The following is a 20,224-nucleotide window of genomic DNA, read 5'->3' on the forward strand; positions in this document are numbered from 1 at the left end:
AAAACGTCACTTCCGCCCATAGCTCTTAAAGAGACTTTTTTTTTTTTTTTTTAAATGACACATGTAATTATTACTATTATTATTATTTATTTTATTTTTTTTTGCATGTTTGTGTAAATCCAACATCTGAGGTCTTTGGCCCCAGATCTCATATTTAAGAGGTCCTGTCATGCTTTTTTTTTTTTTTCTATTACAAGGGATGTTTATTCCTTGTAACAGGAATAAAAGTGACACATTTTTTGTTTTTGTTTTTGTAAAAGAACAGTGTAAAAAAAAAAAAAAAAAGGTAAAATAAATAAGAAAAAAAAAAAAAATTAAACGCGCCCCGTCCCGCCGAGCTCGCATACAGAAGCGAACGTATACGTGAGTAGCGCCCGCATTTGAAAACTGTGTTCAAATGAGGTGTCGCCGCGATGGTTAGAGTGAGAGCAATGATTCTAGCCCTAGACCTCCTCTAACTCAAAACATGCAATCTGTAGAATTTCTTAAACGTCGCCTATGGAGATTTTTAAGGGTGTCTTTGTTTTATTGGTTTTAGCGCTGATACCCACCCACTTTTTGTTTTATAAAAGTTTGTCGCCATAACACGAGCGGGCACAATTTTGAAGCGCGACATGTTAGGTATAAATTTACTCAGCGCAACAATATCTTTAACAATATAAAAAAAAAATTGGGCTAACTTTACTGTTGTCTTATTTTTTAATTAAAAAAAAGTTTGTTTGTAAGACCACTGCACAAATACGTTGTGACAGAAAGTATTGTGACGACCTCCATTTTATTCTCTAGCATGTTCTAAAAAATATATATAATGTCTGGGGGTTCTAAGTAATTTTCTAGCATAAAAAAATGTTTTTAACTTGTAAACAACACATCTCAGAAAGAGGCTCGGCCCTTAAGTGGTTAAGTCAGCAGCTAAAATTTTTTGGAGTTCATGAAAGCCATCCACCTTATTTCTCTCAGCACAGGTTACCTTTAAAATAACGATTATAAGTTAATGTCCCCGCGTACATAAAACATGATTCTTCGACATAAAGGAATAAAAAAAAAAAAAAAAAAAAAAGGGCAGGCTGTTAATGATAGATTTCTTTTGGGTCATTGGGGCGAGGAGCTGGAAAATGAGGCTTCTGGGGGCACATACTATAAATACCAGTCTTGTGTTAGTGATGTACATTGGCTTTATGCACATTGCTTATCAGAGGGGAAGTAATTGCTTTTGGCTCAGTGACCTTTAAATTGTGAAATATAAATAGATTCTGACAATGACCAATGGAATTAGATCACTTTCCTGATCCAATCATAATTACTAGGATTTTCCTTCGTTTGTAGTGAAGAAAGACCTCCAGTCCAGAAGAAACGAAGTATGGACTTTGTTTTTTGCAGATTTATACTTACCTAGGTAGATGCTGCATCTGTCCCCCACTGGCTCAAAGACTGAGAACCGAGCGATCAAACACTGCTGATCGCTTGGTTCCCACAGCTCCTTCAGCAAAAGGTGCTCTGCCCCCCCACTGCGCGCTCACTGGAGCGCTGGGCTCTGGAGGGAGTGGGAGCAGCCGGCCCAGGTTCTGTGCCTTGCTGAGAGGCTGAGCCGGGTGCTGGTTCAGGCATGTGGGTGGATACTGACTTCATTGTCTGATCTGGACCGGCTTCAGCCCGTTGTCTGCGGAAAAGGGGTCATAGGAGTGCAGAACAAACCGCACTCCTATGAGCCACAGGAGCAATACAGCCAAATGAGCTTTGGCTGTACTTCTCCTTTTAAGTAGTTTTTCCTTTTTCTAGTGCATGGAGGATGATGAAAAAACCTAGCTGGTTGCTGTGGTCTAATAGACTTTACGAAGCTCCTGTTCTGTAAATTTGCCTGCAAGGCTTAACAGACTCAGGATCCACTAGACCCAGATAGAGCAGAGTGGATATTGCCAGTGATCCTTACATTGATTAGTGGACGTTAGTCCTCCGCCATATTCCAGGGTATCAGGACGTTGCTGAAGATACAATTCCCAGAATGTTAATAAATTCCAGTAAGCCCCAATGGCATACCTTCTGTATCTGGAAAACCGGAAGTCCCAACAGATCCCACTGCTATACCTGCTATCTCGGTACAACTTTAGGCTCAGCAAACCAACTCCCTGCACAGACATACATATCCCTCCCACCACAGGTAGAAATCACACAAATCTCCCTCTTTATCAAGAAATAGATCAATCAGCCATAACATGACCACCCACCTAATATGGAATAGGTCGCTTTTTTGCCGCCAAAACAACCCTGACTCGTAGAGCTTTGGACTCCAAAGTAAAATCCACATGAATGGCTTGACTCAAGGTTTCCCAGCAGAACATTGCCCAAAGCGTCATACTGCCTCCACTGGCTTGCATTCTTCCCATACTGCATCCTGATGCCATCTCTTCCCTAGGTAAGAGTAAATGTGATTCATTATATCAGGCCACCTTCTTCCACTGTTACGTGGTCCAGTTCTGATACCCAAATGCTCATTGTACTGTAAGTGCTTTTGGCTGCAGACAAGGGTCAGCATGGATGCCCTGACAAAAAAATCCGTAAACTCAGAAATTTGAGCTACAGTAGCCTTTGCTCCCCACGTGCAACGACGAGGCCTGGCCAACCATGGCCCGTTTGCCAGTTTTCCTTCCTTGAGAACCACTTTTGGTAGACCCTGACCAATGCAGACAGGGAACTCCCCACAAGAGCTGCAGTTTTGAAGTTGCCCTAATCCAATCATCTGGCCATTACAATTTGGCTCTTGTCAAAGCTGCTGAAATCCATACACTTGCCCAGTGTTCCTTCTTTTAACAGCATCACATACTAGCACATTATGTCAGAACTTGCCTGAAAAACAAAGCCCTCCAGCAGTGCACTGTCACTGCTGACAGGACATCTATCTTCACCCGGTCTTCCTTCTGGGTTTGCGGGCTTCGGCCTTTTGAATGACCTGTTCACGATAGAATCACTCCCCCACATGTGCACAGAACTTATGACCGTGGCTCAGAACTCTGGATTGACGGCACATTTACTGTGCCGTTAATTCAGTGCGCAGTTGATGTCACTGACTGCAAAACAAGCAAATCTCTCCTAATTGGTGCAGGTGTAGAAGATATTCATTTTACCAGTGACAGCCCATCTATAAGGGGCACCGCCCCCCTAATCTACATGCAAGGCGCCGGACGCATGGATTCCAATATTTTTTTCTTTTTTTTGCCAAGGCCTGTGGTTTCAACTTTTACCTACAGGTAAGCGTATAATAAAGCTTGCAGTGCCTTGAAAAAGTATTCATACCCCTTGAAATGTTCCTCATTTTGTTACAACCAAAATGGAAAGCGTATGGCACAACTGCAAACCTACCAGGACATGGCCGTCCACCTAAACTGACAGGCTGGGCATGAAAGTATTCATCAGAGAAGTAGCCAAGAGGTCCATGGTAACTCTGGAGGAGCTGCAGAGATCCACAGCTCAGGTGGGAGAATCTGTCCACAGGACAACTATTAGTCGTGCTCTCCACAAATCTGACCTTTATGGAAGAGTGGCAAGAAGAAAGCCATTGGTGAAAGAAAGCCATAAGAAGTCCGGTTTGCAAGAAGCCATGTGGGGGACACAGCAAACATGTGGAAGAAGGTGCTCTGGTCAGATGAGACCAAAATTGAACTTTTTGGCCTAAAGCAAAATGCTATGTGTTGCGGAAAACTAACACTGCACATCACCCTGAACACACCATCCCCACTGTGAAACATGGTGGTGGCAGCGTCAAGTTGTGGGAATGCTTTTCTTCAGCAGGGACAGGGAAGCTGGTCAGAGTTGGTGGGAAGATGGATGGAGCCAAATACAGGACAATCTTAGAAGAAAACCTGTTAGAGTCTGCAAAAGGCTAGGGCAGAGGTTCACCTTCCAGCAGGACAACGACCCTAAACTTACAGCCAGAGCTACAATGGAATGGTTTACATGAAAGCATATTCTTGTGTTAGAATGGCCCAGTCAAAGTCTAGACCTAAATCCAATTGAGAATCTGTGGCAAGACTTGAAAATTGCTGTTCACAGACGCTCTCCATCCAATCTGACAGAGCTTGAGCTATTTTGCAAAGAAAAATGGGCAAAAATGTCCATCTCTAGATGTGCAAAGCTGGTAGAGACATCCCCAAAAAGACTTGCAGCTGTAACTGCAGAGAAAGTTGGCTCTACAAAGTATTGACTCGGTCGGCTGAATACAAATGCACGCCACAATTTTCACATATTTATTTGTAAAAAAATTTGGAAAACCATTTATCATTTTCCTTCCACTTCACAATTATGTGCCGCTTTGTGTTGGTCTATCACATAAAATCCCAATAAAATACATTTACATTTTTGGTTGAAACATGACAAAATGTGGAAAATTTTAAGGGGTGTGAATACCTTTTCAAGGCACTGTAAGCTTTATTATAAACTTACCTGTAGGTAAAAGTTAAAACCACAGGCCTTGGCAAATGGCGTAATACATCCCAGGAGTCTTTAAGAGAAGAGGAGAAGGGCAGATTACTAAAGATAGCCATGGCCAGACATGCTAGGGGTGTTTTTCAAAGTGATTTCTCACTAAAATAAAGCGTGGAGACATGGATGGATGGGTTTGCTTTAATTATTAAAAATGAATTAAATAGCGTTTTTGATTTGTGGTGCTCCGATATAGTGTAGTTCTGCTTTTAGACGTTTAAGGGAGTAGCCCTCATTTCTCCTCCTGTTCCTTCCCCTGTATCCCAATCTAGTTCTCTCCACTCTTCAGAGGTTTATTAGGAATTCTCCCTTGTCTGACCTTATCTGTAAGATGGCCTTTCTGATGGCGGTCACCTCTGTGAGGAGAGTCTAAGGCTGGCCATACATGTAGCAAATTTCTTTCCTGCAATCACACATACAGTGCTGACGGGGCAATCCCTCCTTTTAGGCCATTGTCTTCTACAGCGGGGGAAGCTGTCCCCACCAGGAGAAGAGTGATTATTGCTAGCAGCTATAGCAGCCGCTTGCAATAATTGTAGGCTAATCCGACAGGCTGGTTGTACCCAAGTTGATGGATTGATCAACTTGGTACATTCAGCCTGCCCACTAATGGTTCGAATCTTGGGCGGTTCCTGCTGAACTGGTAGAGATTCAAACCGTGTATGGCCAGCCTTATCCTGTAAGAAAATGTTCTTAAAAATGAACTGCAGTCTGCTCACATAATTTGTAATAAAAACATCTTTGCCTGAAGCTTTCCTCCAACCACTTTGCATATTATTTTATATATACTGTGATTCTGTACTTACCAAATATGCTGCAGAAATCTCCCTCCACTGAGTCTGGCTGCATCCATTTTAACTGTGGGCAGCTAAAACTGCTGCCTGTTCCTTTCCTGGATTTACACAGAGGCACACCTCCAGCCCTACAGCTCTCATTGGCTCTCTTATGGCTCATCCCCCCTCCCTTCCTGACAAACTCTCACAAGAATGAGAGAGAGAGCTGTGCATGATGTCATAAGCCTAGACCAGTCATTCTCAACCAGGGTTCCTTCAGAGGTTGCTAGGGATTCCTTGAGCTGTGGCTAATGAACCACCTTTTTGATGGTGCCTACAGAGTTCAAGGTTCAGCATCACTTGGCAAAGCCAGCAGCATGACACACAAAATATTTTTTAGCTATCTGTAAGGTTGGCATTCTGAGCACCATTTTAAGCTGAACATTCTTCCTATTGACCACCAGTATAAGGGGCATTGTTCTATTGACCCCTGATGAATTGGTTTTAGTAAGGGTTCCTCGAGACCTGAAATAAATTTTTGGGGTTCCTCTAGGGTTTAAAGGTTGAGAAAGCCTGGCCTAGACTAATGACCAGACAAGAAACATGAAGTGGGCTGTATGAGGTATTGGCAGAAAAAAAAATGTTTTACTATCCAAAGTTAAAACAACAAAGGCAAAAGGTCCGCTTTAAGGCCTCCTTTCTCATGAAGATGGGCTCTGCCTTCCACTTTAATTGGGATATTGTCCTCTCTTATTATGTCCTGCTCCAATGAATCTGGACATGGTGTTCGCAGTGATCGTTTACCCCTCAGCTACTGCCTGAAGTTTCCTGGAAAGGTCTCTCTGCCTCTTGTTCCGCCATGGTTCGTGGATCAGACAAGTTCTTGTTAAGGTCTGAAGGATAGGGTTCCTCCCTTCCCTGTTAAAGCACATTCTACTAGATATGTTAGTGCTGCATGGGCTTTTCAGCATCAGGCATCTGTATCTCAGATTTACAAGGTTTCCACTTGGACTTTTGTTCACATGTTTGGTAAGTATAGCAGGTGGATGTTCCAGCTTCCTCTGATGCCAGTTTCAGATGTAAGATGCGACAAGCTGCTGAGTTTGTCGAGCCTTGTTTGTGTGGCCCTGTTGACGTTTGCTGTGTTGTCCATCCCTCAGTTGGACTACTTTTGAATGTTTCAACAATGTTTTCTTGAATGTTTTAAGAAAAACTTTTTATAATGTTTTTTTTCAAATTTTTTTTCCCTTTTCTTAGCAAAAGATAACATACCCAGTGGTGATTAACCACTTAAGGACAGGATGATATGCCCCCTTAATGGCCAGGCCATTTTTTGCGATACGGCACTGCGCTGCTTTAACTGACAATTGCACGGTCGTGCGACGACGTACCCAAACAAATTTGAGGTCCTTTTTTTCCCACAAATAGAACTTTCTTTTGGCGGTATTTGATCACCTCTGCGGTTTTTCTTTTTTGCGCTATTACCAAAAGAAGAGCGACAATTTTTTTTAAACAATATTTTTTTCCTTTTTGCTATAATATCCCAAAAAAAAAAAAACATTTCTTCATCAGTTTAGGCCAATATGTATTCTTCTGCATATTTTTGGTAAGAAAAATGGCAGTAAGCGTATATTGATTGGTTTACGCAAAAATGATAGCGTCTACAAAATAGGGGATAGATTTATGGCATTTTTATTTATTTATTTTTTGCTGGTAATGGCGGCAATCTGTTATTTTTAGTGGGACGGCAACATTGCGGTGGACAGATCGGACACTTTTTTGGGAACAGTGACATTATTGTAGTCATCAGAGCTACAAATAGCCACTGATTAATGTATAAATGTCACTGGCAGGGAAGGTGCTTCTAACTGTATGGGGGCTGGGCTGACTGTAGGAGGAGAGAGATCGCTGTTCCTAATCACTAGGAATAACAGATCTGTCTCTCCTCTCCCTGACAGAATGGGGATCTGTTTGATTACATACACAGATCCCCGTTCTTGCTCTCTGTGGAGCGATCGTGGGGTGGCCAGCAGACATCGCGGCCACTGGCCACGCGCATTGCCCCTTATCGCTTATAAAGCCGATATACACCTACGGCAATTTGTGCAGCCGTATAAATACAGCGGCTGGTTGGTAAGTGGTTAAATACCACCAAAAGAAAGCTTTGTCTGTCAAAAAAAAAAAGATAATAATAATAATTTAATATGGGTAAAATGCTGCAAGACCGCGCAATTGCAACAGCACTGAAAGCTGGAAATTGGCCTGGGCAGGCAGGGGATAAAAGTGCCTGGTATTAAAGTGGTTAAAGAAGCCCGTGTCCTGTACTGTATGATCAGGAAAATAGGATTTCGGACTTGCCAGTATAACCAGTTTCCTGCGGTACAGTAGAGGACACAGGACCCCATCCCCCTGTTCTTATGATCTCCCTATTGCTTGCTACAAAACTGGGGCTAGCTGGGAGTGGGTGCTGCATACAACCTAGTTGTATTAAAAAAAAAAATCCTCTTCTCTTTTTTTTTTTTTTTTTATACCATTCATCGCCCAGATATGTCAGTGCTTGCTAAATAAAGAAATGCAAACATAAGAGGGGGGAAGTCTTATACAACTGTACATCCACCCCACTGAGGGCAACTTACCTGCGCTGGGACTAGCATGAACCCCGTGATAGAACTTGCCCCCCTGACTGAGCCAGTGTTGGATCCCATTTATGTCAAGCAATTCGGGTTTTGGCTTTTCTTTTACAATGTTCCTGTGTTCCTGTAAATTCTAGGTATTTATTGTCTTTTTTTTTTTTTTTTTTTTACTACCAGCATGCAGCCAGGCAGTTTCTGGATGAAGAGGCTGAGCTGTCCTCCGGAGAAGCAGAGAATGTGTCCTCAGATGAGAGTGTGGAGTCTGACAATGTCCAGGACACATCTTTGGTGGAGTTCCTCAATGATAACACTCAGATGTCGCAGGCCCTGAATGGTAAGTCAGACATGAAAGTGTCCTCTGGGCGGGTGACAGGTCAGGTGTCCTCGGGGCTCCGTTTTGAGACCGTTTTTTTTCTCATATTCCATTTAGGATTTTTGTTGCTTCATTTTTAAGGAATCCTTTGCCAAGGCTGCCAGTTGGGGTTGACACCTCATCCCCTTAAACACAAACACATATTAATTACACAGGTTCTGTGGGTGATTAAGGTGGTAATTAAACTTACTTGGTGCCTTATCTGCATTAAATTAGCCTCAGAACCTGTGTAATTAATATGTGTTCCGGTTTAAAGGGACGAGGTGGCGACTCTACTGCCACTGCTGATGTCTCTTTTTGAAAAATGAAGCTTGGTATTGATGATCTCCTTGTAAAAATGCTATGTGCTTGGCTGCCTGAATACTGTTGAGTAGCTGGCCCAGAATGAGCATTCAGCCAGTGATATTGGTTATCAGGACTGATGATCTGCTTACTTGTTCATTCCATGTGGTGACTCAAAGGGGGAGATTTACTAAAACTGGAGCACTCAGAATCTGGTGCTGCACGGCAGCCAATCGGATTCTAGCTTCAGCTTGTTCAGTTAAGCTTTGGAAATAAAACCTGGAAGCTGATTGGTTTCTATGCAGAAGTGAACCTGATTTTGCACTCTCCAGCTTTAGTAAATGAACCCCAATGTACTTAAAATTGAAACTTCACTCTCCCAATCAACATTGATTCTTTTTAATCCTCATGCGGCTAGCATTAGTAATAGACAGGTAAGTATATCATATTTACTTGTTTTAAGCTTTTATTTTTTATATTTCTTCAGTTGTTTCCTGGTTTCCTGCCTAGGCAAATGATGTCCTACATCCCAGGAGTCTTCAGGAGGGGAGGAGACGAGGAAGGGGTTTCTCAGATAAACACACTCTCTCCTGTGTTCTGTCAGATTAGGAAACCCATCAGATCAGGTAACGAAAGTGACGTTCAGTCAGCTGCTCGACCACAAATACTTACAGCGCATGCGTTCCACTGCTAATAGGTTTCTCAATCTGACAGAACACGAAGGTGGCAGCGAACATCTTGTTACACCCAGAGAAGTCTTGAATTTCATACTTATTATAGCAGTAAACTGAGCTTATATACTGAGATACAGTATTTCACCGCGACCAAGTGAGGGTGTCCAAAAATGTCAGTCGGCGCCTTATGACTATAAGGCTGGCGGTGAGCAGTGCGGGGTGTACCAAGATGGCCGTCGCCACCTTCTCACTACAGACTTGTTACTGCTTTTAAAATTCATCATCAAAACAGTTTTACAGATTTCAAAATACTTTATTTCAGTAAATAAGCTCCGTTTACTGCTAAACTAAGTGTGAAATGCAAGACTTCTCTGGGTGTATAAAGACGTCCGCTGCCGCCTTGGTGTTCTGTCAGATTAGGAAACCTATTAGTGGTGGAACGCATGCGCAGTAAGTATTTGTGGTCAGTCAGCTGATGGAATGTCACTTCTGATCTGATGAGATTCCTAATCTGACAGAAAACCTACATGTATAATTGAGCTAAAGGCAAGATGTAAATTCTACGTGAATCACTTGCCCTCACTCAAGATGACCAGAAATGCTAGGGGGAGATTCCTCACCAAAATTAAGCATGGAGACATGAATGGATGAGGACGTTTGCTTTGTATGTTAAAAATGAATTAAATAGTGTTTGTTTGGTTTGTGGTGCTCAGATGCAGTGAGGATCCACTGTAAGCTTCAGGTCCATTTTTGACAATCCTGCAATTACTAATTAACCGCTTTGCCATCCGCCGCACACAGATGTACGTCAGCAGAATGGCACAGGCAGGCAAATGGGCGTACATGGACATCCCTTTTAAATTTGCTGCCTATCAGGAGCGGGTCCTGGGAACTCGATGTTCGCCGGCGGCCTGCGATTGTGTTGTGGAGAGGTAGAACGGGGAGATGCCTATGTAAACAAGGAATTTCCCTGTTCTGCCTAGTGACAGGACAGGAATCTACTGCTCCCTGTCATCGGGAGCATTGATCGCTGTCATGTCAGTGGTAGCCCATCCCCCCCTACAGTTAGAATCACTCCCTAGGACACACTTAACCCCTTGATCGCCCCCTAGTGTTTAACCTCTTCCCTGCCAGTGTCATTTACACAGTAATCAGTGCATTTTTATAGTACTGATCGCTGTATAAATGACAGTGGTCCCAAAATAGTGTCCAATGTGTCCGCCATAATGTCACAGTCACGATAAAAATCACAGATCGCCGGCATTACTAATAAAAAAAAAATTATTAAAATAAAAATTTTTTAAAAATGCCATAAATCTATCTTCTATTTTGTAGAAGCTATAACTTTTGCGCAAACCAATCAATATACGCTTATTGCGATTTTTGTTTTTACCAAAAATTTGTAGAAGAATACATATCGGCCTAAACTGAGAAAGAAATTAGTTTTTTTATATATTTTTTGGGGGGATATTTATTATAACAAAAAGTTATAAAATATTGCTTTTTTTTTTTTTTTTCAAAATTGTCGCTCCTTTTTTGTTTATAGCGCAAAAAATAAAAACCACAGAGGTGATCAAATACCACCAAAAGAAAGCTTTATTTGTGGGGAAAAAAAGGATTTTGTTTGGGTGTAACATCGCACGACCGTGCAATTGTCAGCTAAAGACGCAGTGCCGAATCGCAAAAAATGCTCTGGTCCGGAAGGGGGTAAAATCTTCCGGGCTGAAGTGGTTACATTCGGAAGATGTCGGCACTGGCTGCCTTATTTAGGTTCCCTATAAAAGGGCCCTGAGAGCACCAAACATTGTCAAATAACCTCCTTTAAAGTGTAATTTTAAACATTTAGGCCTTTTCTATGGTGCCTTTGATCGCCCGGTACATGTTACTGAGTTTCATTTTATATTGTGTGTGACCACATCTTCTCCTCCTTCCATCCATGGTGGGTACATGTGAACCAGCAACATTAAGCTTAACTCTCATAATGCAATGCATGCTTTCCATTGGTTTACTTTGTTCTCCTCATTGAAAGCACAGCTTACACAGATATGTAGCATGTGAAGGTGTCATGTATTAGACTGCTTTCATATTGTAAAGCAGATTCCGATTATCAGCCATGTCTGTGCCATTATAATACTGTGAGTGAATGCTGATCCTCGGGAAGCTGTACAGAAGGGTTTTTTGTCATATTTGCTGTAAAGGCAGAAGATTTGTTGGGTCATCACCACTTAACCTCTGCAAGTGATAACCGGATGATTTGTCTTCTGTTTCAGACTCTGAGATGCACGGAATATATATGAAATCCATACGCAGTCCAACAGTTGGAAATAAATTTAAACTGACACATAAGAGACACAGTTTGTCGGTGTTCTCCCAGGTAAGTAGAGGTCGCCCCTGGGGAGGGGATTTTGAGCAGTAAGTTTACGTTTCCTTTTCACGTGTAGTGGGAGGAGGTGAAGCGGGTTAGGCTGGCCATACATTATACAATTTTCTTATTCAGTGTTCCTTTAGATTTACCAAAATCACATCTCAACATTTTCAATTTGTATGCAATCAGGCAGGCCTTTGCACTACATAGTTGAAGGTAAATCTAAAGGAAATTAAATAAGAAAATTGTATAATGTATGGTCAGCCTTAACTTGGTTTATCTAGGTCAGTGGTCTCCAAACTGTGGCCTGGGGGTGGCACTTTGCTTGCCTTTATCCGATCTCTTACCCACAAATACAAGGCACTATTTATTGGGGGCATTATTTCCCACACTGACACTAAGGATGGGGAACTATTTCTCCCACCAATACCAAGAATGGGGCACTATTATTCCCACCAATCCCAACGACGGGGCACCGATCCTCCCACCGATCCTCCCAACGACGGGGCACCGATCCTCCCAACGACGGGGCACCGATCCTCCCAACGACGGGGCACCGATCCTCCCACCGATCCTCCCACCGATCCTCCCAACGACGGGGCACCGATCCTCCCAACGACGGGGCACCGATCCTCCCACCGATCCTCCCAACGACGGGGCACCGATCCTTCCACCGATCCTCCCAACGACGGGGCACCGATCCTTCCACCGATCCTCCCAACGACGGGGCACCGATGCTCCCACCGATCCTCCCAACGACGGGGCACCGATGCTCCCACCGATCCCAACGACGGGGCACCGATGCTCCCACCGATCCCAACGACGGGGCACCGATGCTCCCACCGATCCCAACGACGGGGCACCGATGCTCCCACCGATCCCAACGACGGGGCACCGATGCTCCCCCACCGATCCCAACGACGGGGCACCGATGCTCCCCCACCGATCCCAACGACGGGGCACCGATGCTCCCCCACCGATCCCAACGACGGGGCACCGATGCTCCCCCACCGATCCCAACGACGGGGCACCGATGCTCCCCCACCGATCCCAACGACGGGGCACCGATGCTCCCCCACCGATCCCAACGACGGGGCACCGATGCTCCCCCACCGATCCCAACGACGGGGCACCGATGCTCCCCCACCGATCCCAACGACGGGGCACCGATGCTCCCCCACCGATCCCAACGACGGGGCACCGATCCCCCCCCACCGATCCCAACGACGGGGCACCGATCCCCCCCCACCGATCCCAACGACGGGGCACCGATCCCCCCCCACCGATCCCAACGACGGGGCACCGATCCCCCCCCACCGATCCCAACGACGGGGCACCGATCCCCCCCCACCGATCCCAACGACGGGGCACCGATCCCCCCCCACCGATCCCAACGACGGGGCACCGATCCCCCCCCACCGATCCCAACGACGGGGCACCGATCCCCCCCCACCGATCCCAACGACGGGGCACCGATCCCCCCCCACCGATCCCAACGACGGGGCACCGATCCCCCCCCACCGATCCCAACGACGGGGCACCGATCCCCCCCCACCGATCCCAACGACGGGGCACCGATCCCCCCCCCACCGATCCCAACGACGGGGCACCGATCCCCCCCCACCGATCCCAACGACGGGGCACCGATCCCCCCCCACCGATCCTCCCAACGACGGGGCACCGATCCCCCCCCACCGATCCTCCCAACGACGGGGCACCGATCCCCCCCCACCGATCCTCCCAACGACGGGGCACCGATCCCCCCCCACCGATCCTCCCAACGACGGGGCACCGATCCCCCCCCACCGATCCTCCCAACGACGGGGCACCGATCCCCCCCCACCGATCCTCCCAACGACGGGGCACCGATCCCCCCCCACCGATCCTCCCAACGACGGGGCACCGATCCCCCCCCACCGATCCTCCCAACGACGGGGCACCGATCCCCCCCCCACCGATCCTCCCAACGACGGGGCACCGATCCCCCCCCACCGATCCTCCCAACGACGGGGCACCGATCCCCCCCCACCGATCCTCCCAACGACGGGGCACCGATCCCCCCCCACCGATCCTCCCAACGACGGGGCACCGATCCCCCCCCACCGATCCTCCCAACGACGGGGCACCGATCCCCCCCCACCGATCCTCCCAACGACGGGGCACCGATCCCCCCCCACCGATCCTCCCAACGACGGGGCACCGATCCCCCCCCACCGATCCTCCCAACGACGGGGCACCGATCCCCCCCCACCGATCCTCCCAACGACGGGGCACCGATCCTCCCACCGATCCTCCCAACGACGGGGCACCGATCCTCCCACCGATCCTCCCAACGACGGGGCACCGATCCTCCCACCGATCCTCCCAACGACGGGGCACCGATCCTCCCACCGATCCTCCCAACGACGGGGCACCGATCCTCCCACCGATCCTCCCAACGACGGGGCACCGATCCTCCCACCGATCCTCCCAACGACGGGGCACCGATCCTCCCACCGATCCTCCCAACGACGGGGCACCGATCCTCCCACCGATCCTCCCAACGACGGGGCACCGATCCTCCCAACGACGGGGCACCGATCCTCCCACCGATCCTCCCACCGATCCTCCCAACGACGGGGCACCGATCCTCCCACCGATCCTCCCAACGACGGGGCACCGATCCTCTCACCGATCCTCCCAACGACGGGGCACCGATCCTCCCACCGATCCTCCCAACGACGGGGCACCGATCCTCCCACCGATCCTCCCAACGACGGGGCACCGATCCTCCCACCGATCCTCCCAACGACGGGGCACCGATCCTCCCACCGATCCTCCCAACGACGGGGCACCGATCCTCCCACCGATCCTCCCAACGACGGGGCACCGATCCTCCCACCGATCCTCCCAACGACGGGGCACCGATCCTCCCACCGATCCTCCCAACGACGGGGCACCGATCCTCCCACCGATCCTCCCAACGACGGGGCACCGATCCTCCCACCGATCCTCCCAACGACGGGGCACCGATCCTCCCACCGATCCTCCCAACGACGGGGCACCGATCCTCCCACCGATCCTCCCAACGACGGGGCACCGATCCTCCCAACGACGGGGCACCGATCCTCCCACCGATCCTCCCACCGATCCTCCCAACGACGGGGCACCGATCCTCCCACCGATCCTCCCAACGACGGGGCACCGATCCTCTCACCGATCCTCCCAACGACGGGGCACCGATCCTCCCACCGATCCTCCCAACGACGGGGCACCGATCCTCCCACCGATCCTCCCAACGACGGGGCACCGATCCTCCCACCGATCCTCCCAACGACGGGGCACCGATCCTCCCACCGATCCTCCCAACGACGGGGCACCGATCCTCCCACCGATCCTCCCAACGACGGGGCACCGATCCTCCCACCGATCCTCCCAACGACGGGGCATCGATCCTCCCACCGATCCTCCCAACGACGGGGCACCGATCCTCCCACCGATCCTCCCAACGACGGGGCACCGATCCTCCCACCGATCCTCCCAACGACGGGGCACCGATCCTCCCACCGATCCTCCCAACGACGGGGCACCGATCCTCCCACCGATCCTCCCAACGACGGGGCACCGATCCTCCCACCGATCCTCCCAACGACGGGGCACCGATCCTCCCACCGATCCTCCCAACGACGGGGCACCGATCCTCCCACCGATCCTCCCACCGATCCTCCCAACGACGGGGCACCGATCCTCCCACCGATCCTCCCAACGACGGGGCACCGATCCTCCCACCGATCCTCCCACCGATCCTCCCAACGACGGGGCACCGATGCTCCCACCGATCCCAACGACGGGGCACCGATCCCCCCCCACCGATCCCAACGACGGGGCACCGATCCCCCCCCACCGATCCCAACGACGGGGCACCGATCCCCCCCCACCGATCCCAACGACGGGGCACCGATCCCCCCCCACCGATCCCAACGACGGGGCACCGTTTACTCCCGTTGATGTTGGAGCATTTTCTGCTCACACTGTCCAAAGTCCGGCCCCCTCAAATCTGAAAGACAGTTAACTGGCTCTTTGTTTAGAAAGTTTGGAGATCCCTAATCTAGGTTTTTTTTTTTTTTTTTTTTTTAATCAGTTTTATTCCTTCAAGTCCTGGTGACCCACGTTCCTCTTAGGCTATGTACATACAGGCAGTTTGGTCTGATAGTGTCAAGCCCTGGCTTTTTCAGGCACCCAGGAGGCACAGTGTGCAGCCCCTCTGCCAGCAGCCTGTCAATGTATGCGGCAGATGGACGTGCAGAGCGGCATTCTCCTTTAGGGTTGTATGCTTCGAATGCAGAATTCCTGCATTCACTGCATATGTCCCTGAACACGTATGGCCTTTAAGGTGAATACCGCTTGATACAGCATCCATCCACCTCGTGTTTCAGCCTGTCATAGATTTTGGCAGGCAGGACTAGATGTTGCCTCCCAGGTGCCTAGGTGTAAGGGGCCATAGATATTCAATGACAGCTGTGAGGTTAAAGTCGGCCATACATGTTACTAAATTCAGCCGATTCAGCAGGGACTGGTGGAATTCCGATCCATGTATGCGCAGGCATCCATCGACTTGTGTACAATGAGCCTGGTGGAAGATTTTCTCTCTGTTGGCACCTCCGGCATTGTTCAGTGTTTTCCGATGGCAGGGATGTGTCTTTGCTTTAGGAATACAATAGTGCAGCGGGAGGAATTCCCCCCCCCATCCACATTCAGTGTGTGGATTGAGGAATCGGGTCCTTTTCATTTGTTTATCCTGCTGGTTGAACGCGAAAAAAATGACTGGTGTTTGGCCAGTTGCAACTGATCATGTGACCTATTCCAGCATAATGTAAAATCACATGGCCCTGCAATTCCTCGCTTTGCAACAGTTGCAAGGCGGATTACACATGGATAACTGACTGTAGTTGGACCACAAAGGTGCTTATCTATTCTATTATGTTTAATATGTGATGGATGTGAAGTGCAGAAAACAATACAATTCTGGTAGCTTTCAAATGACGCTAAACGATCGCCTAATTCTTAAAAAAAATCAAAAAAATCTGTACACATCCACTTTTTAAACTGATATTAACAACTTGTTTTCTTTTTAAAATAACAAACATCTTATACTTACCTGCTCTGTGCAGTGATTTTGCACAGAGCAGCCCGAATCCTCCTCTTCTCGGGTCTCACGCTGATGCTCCTCCTGCCGGGTGCTGTAGGGGCCCTCAAGCAGGTGCGCTCCCAACCCACGGCTCTGTGTGTCCATTCACACGTGGAGCCGCGACTCAGCCCCACCCCACGCTGTCTCCTGGTTGGCTCACTGTCTGTAATTGAGCGGGAGCCAATGGCTGCCAAAAGCCATTCAGGAGTGCAAGTCTCCAAAGAAACCAGGCTCTCGTGGACATCGCTGGATCGAGAGGGAGCTCAGGTAAGTTTTAGAGGGGCTAGGGAGGGCTGCTGCACACAGACGTGTTTTTTTTTTTTTTTTACCCTTTATGCATAGAATGCATAAGGATAAAAAACCTTGTGCTTTTACAACCACTTTAATGGTCTTGTACTTGTATTTTTCTTGAAATTGTTTCATAATGTGTTTTTCTGCATCTTTGTAACATCCTCCGAAAGCTGCCACCCCTCTCCTTTTCCCCCTCACTTTGTTTAGAACAAGCGGTGCAAGTTAATAGCAGTCACATGGACTGTTCTATGCACGCTGCAAATCCCATTGTCCATCTTGGGAGCAAGCAGAGAAGGGATGGCTGTGTTCCTACATACAGTGAGACTGACCACCCTCTAACAGGAGACGCATCACAGCAGTAAAAAAGGAATTTGGAGGAGGCTGAGAGCGATAGAAGGGATTTTTTCTGCATTGGGAATAGGCGCTTGAATTGAAATTTCTTTTTTTCTAAACTAAAAGATTAGTGTTGCATTAAACCCTCACATATACCCAGTGAAGTGATTGGCCTCAGGTGATACACAGAGATGCAACAAATCCTTCTACATAAGTTGTACCTGTTTATCAAAGCCTGTCTTTCCCCTACATTCATTCAAAGTGCAGAATTTACACAGGATCTCTCAGCTCTGATAAGCAAGGGGCGGGGAGCTGAAGTTAAATCAGTGAGGACAGATCTGAGAGATGATTGGATAGAAGGGACACACCCCCTTCACACAGGAACAGAGCTGAGGCTGTCAATCAGCTGCAGCTCCCTCCCCTGTCACCATTTTTCTCTTGGTGTCAGGAAAACTTGTCAGAAATGATTCATGCTGATAGAAGGAGGAGGCAGCAGACAGAAAAGACACTTAGTGCTCTTGATTGAGACAAGTACACATTATAGAGGGATATGCTTTGTTCATATTTCATGTCTAAGGTTTATTACCATTTTAGATTTCGACCAGTATTTTCATCTGCATGCTTGTTCCAGGTCAGTGAGTAGAAAAGTACTGAAGCCAGAAATGGTCGGGCAACTAGTATTTAGGAGGAGGTCAGCAATGGCATCCCCTGCATTCCCTTCTGTACAGGTTTCTTTTCATGCTTTGTCTGTCTTTTCCTCTCTTAGATTCCTGAACAAGATGAGGACTACATGGAGGACAGTTTCTGTGTCCAAGAGGACGACAACGAAGAGGAGGAAGAGGAAGAGGATTCCAGCACAGAGGAAGTAACAATGGACCTCAACCTCTTGCAGCAGGACAGCTTTGTTGGTGGCCGTAGACAGTACTGCACCAGGCGACGGTTAAAGCTTAAAGGTACAGAGCCAAGACCAACCAACAAGGTACAACCTGCAGAAAAGAGGAGGAGAATAATCATCCATGATGATTCTAGTGATGAGGAAACCAAAGCAACTTCTGAACTTCAAACGTCCAAAGCCAACACTTCAAGTCTAAAGTCACTTTATACATCCTCTTCTGCCAAACCGCTGCTGGACAGCACTTCCTTGAAGACTGTGAATGCTTTGAATAAGAAGGAATTCTTTGATTTGCCATTGAAGGATCGATGCCAAAAGAGAATTAATGCCCAGGCTTCCCTGTCCGAACAACTGGACTTCCAGACTGGAGCACGGTCCTCCTTTAATACCACTAAACTTCGGACATCAAAAAGTAGTAATCTCTCTCCAGACAAGGTAGTCTCATCTTTTACTTCTACTTTTTGCTGAAGTCATCAGAGTTGAGGTGGAAATCCAGACAACATTTTCTGTTTTGAATAGAATGGGGAAGAGTTAGAACCTCCTGTTAGACATTAGTGGAATCTGTATAACCATTGGGTAAATTTCCCCTTCTGGTCAGGATGAAGAAAATGTCATCAGTACACCAAGGATTCCTCAAAAGGGATTTATTTTCGTGGCCACGTGATAAATATACAGCAACGTTTCGGAGCCACGCAGGACCCTTTTGTCAGGCAAGTGAAGAAGGTAGATGGAAAGCTTGCTTGCCTGACGAAGGGGCCCTGTGTGGCTCCGAAACATTGCTGTATGTTTATCATGTGGCCACGAAAATAAATACTTTGAGGAATCCTTGGTGTACTGATGACATTTACTTTGATCATCCACGGTTTCCAGCCTATGGTCATTACAGCACCTGGCACTACTGAATGGCCAGTTTCTTGAATGTGTGTGTTGGGAATATTGCGCTTGGACTTGACCTTCTGGCCAGGAGACACAACAGGAAATGAGAGAAAAGCTCTTCTCTTAACACCGAAACAGACGACCCCTTTGAGACCTTTTCCTCATCTCCTGTTCAGATGTCCACTGTAACATTTTCAGTTTCCCGTTACTTTCTGATAAATTACCGGGGCAGAAAGCTGGGTTGGGGGTGCCAGAGGATCTCCCCTTGGTGAAACCTCAAAGATTCTGACTCTTCCCCCAAAAATAGGAAAGAAAAAAGATTGAAGTCCTACTTTCATTCTTAAAAAACTGCCACATGGAGAAAACAAGGCTACCGCCTAGAGCAGTGATGGTGAACCTTGGCACCCCAGATTCTCATGAACTCTGCGGTGTAGTTGAGCATCATGGGAAATGTAGTTTCAAAACATCTGGGGTGCCAAGGTTCACCATCACTGGCCTAGAGCAACCATGTAAGGGCCCTTTCACATGTTGTTATGGTGCGTATAATGTGTGCATTGTTACAACGCATTGTAGGGCTTGTTTTTTCTACATTTTTATTGGCAATAAATTTGATGTGTGCGCTCACAGAAAAGCATCTGAATGATTTTAAAAAGCATACCGATTACATAAGAATCGGTATGCTGGCCAAATGAACTTTTAATTATTTTTTCAGCCTTTGCCATGCTGCAAATAAAGAAACAGTGTGTCCTGTTTCTGGAGCTTATCTATCTTAACTGGTCTGGTGTCAACAGGCCTTAAAGTGTAATTCCAGCTTAACCCTAACTACTCCTAAAACTGCCCCTCCCTCCTTCAAGCTCCTACACTATCTAACCTGTGTAAAAAATGTTTTTTATATATATATACTACCTATTTTCAGGCCGCTCCGGTCTGCTCACGTGATCCCGCTCCACTGTGTCAGCCAACGGGGCTTCAGGGAGAGGGGGGAACACAGACAATTCATTGACTATTGAAGGCTGTGGGTGATATCACTGTTCCAGGCTTTACTAGCCACTGTTGGAACTTGTGGCCACCGCTGGCTGACACGGGAGA

The 20,224-nt window shown here is 47.6% G+C and overlaps 1 protein-coding gene across 1 annotated transcript in view; it reads left to right on the plus strand.

The window, feature by feature from the left end:
• Positions 1 to 20,224, plus strand: part of FANCM (FA complementation group M) — a 258,713-nt gene that overhangs the window by 225,483 nt on the left and 13,006 nt on the right. The window contains exons 19-21 of the mRNA XM_073609784.1: positions 8,060 to 8,216; positions 11,482 to 11,585; positions 18,134 to 18,694. Of these exons, the coding sequence (XP_073465885.1) occupies positions 8,060 to 8,216; positions 11,482 to 11,585; positions 18,134 to 18,694 (822 nt within the window). The remainder of the gene's footprint in view (positions 1 to 8,059; positions 8,217 to 11,481; positions 11,586 to 18,133; positions 18,695 to 20,224) is intronic.

Source organism: Aquarana catesbeiana, linkage group LG13 (genome assembly GCF_042186555.1).
Source record: "Aquarana catesbeiana isolate 2022-GZ linkage group LG13, ASM4218655v1, whole genome shotgun sequence".
NCBI classification, from domain to species: domain Eukaryota; kingdom Metazoa; phylum Chordata; class Amphibia; order Anura; family Ranidae; genus Aquarana; species Aquarana catesbeiana.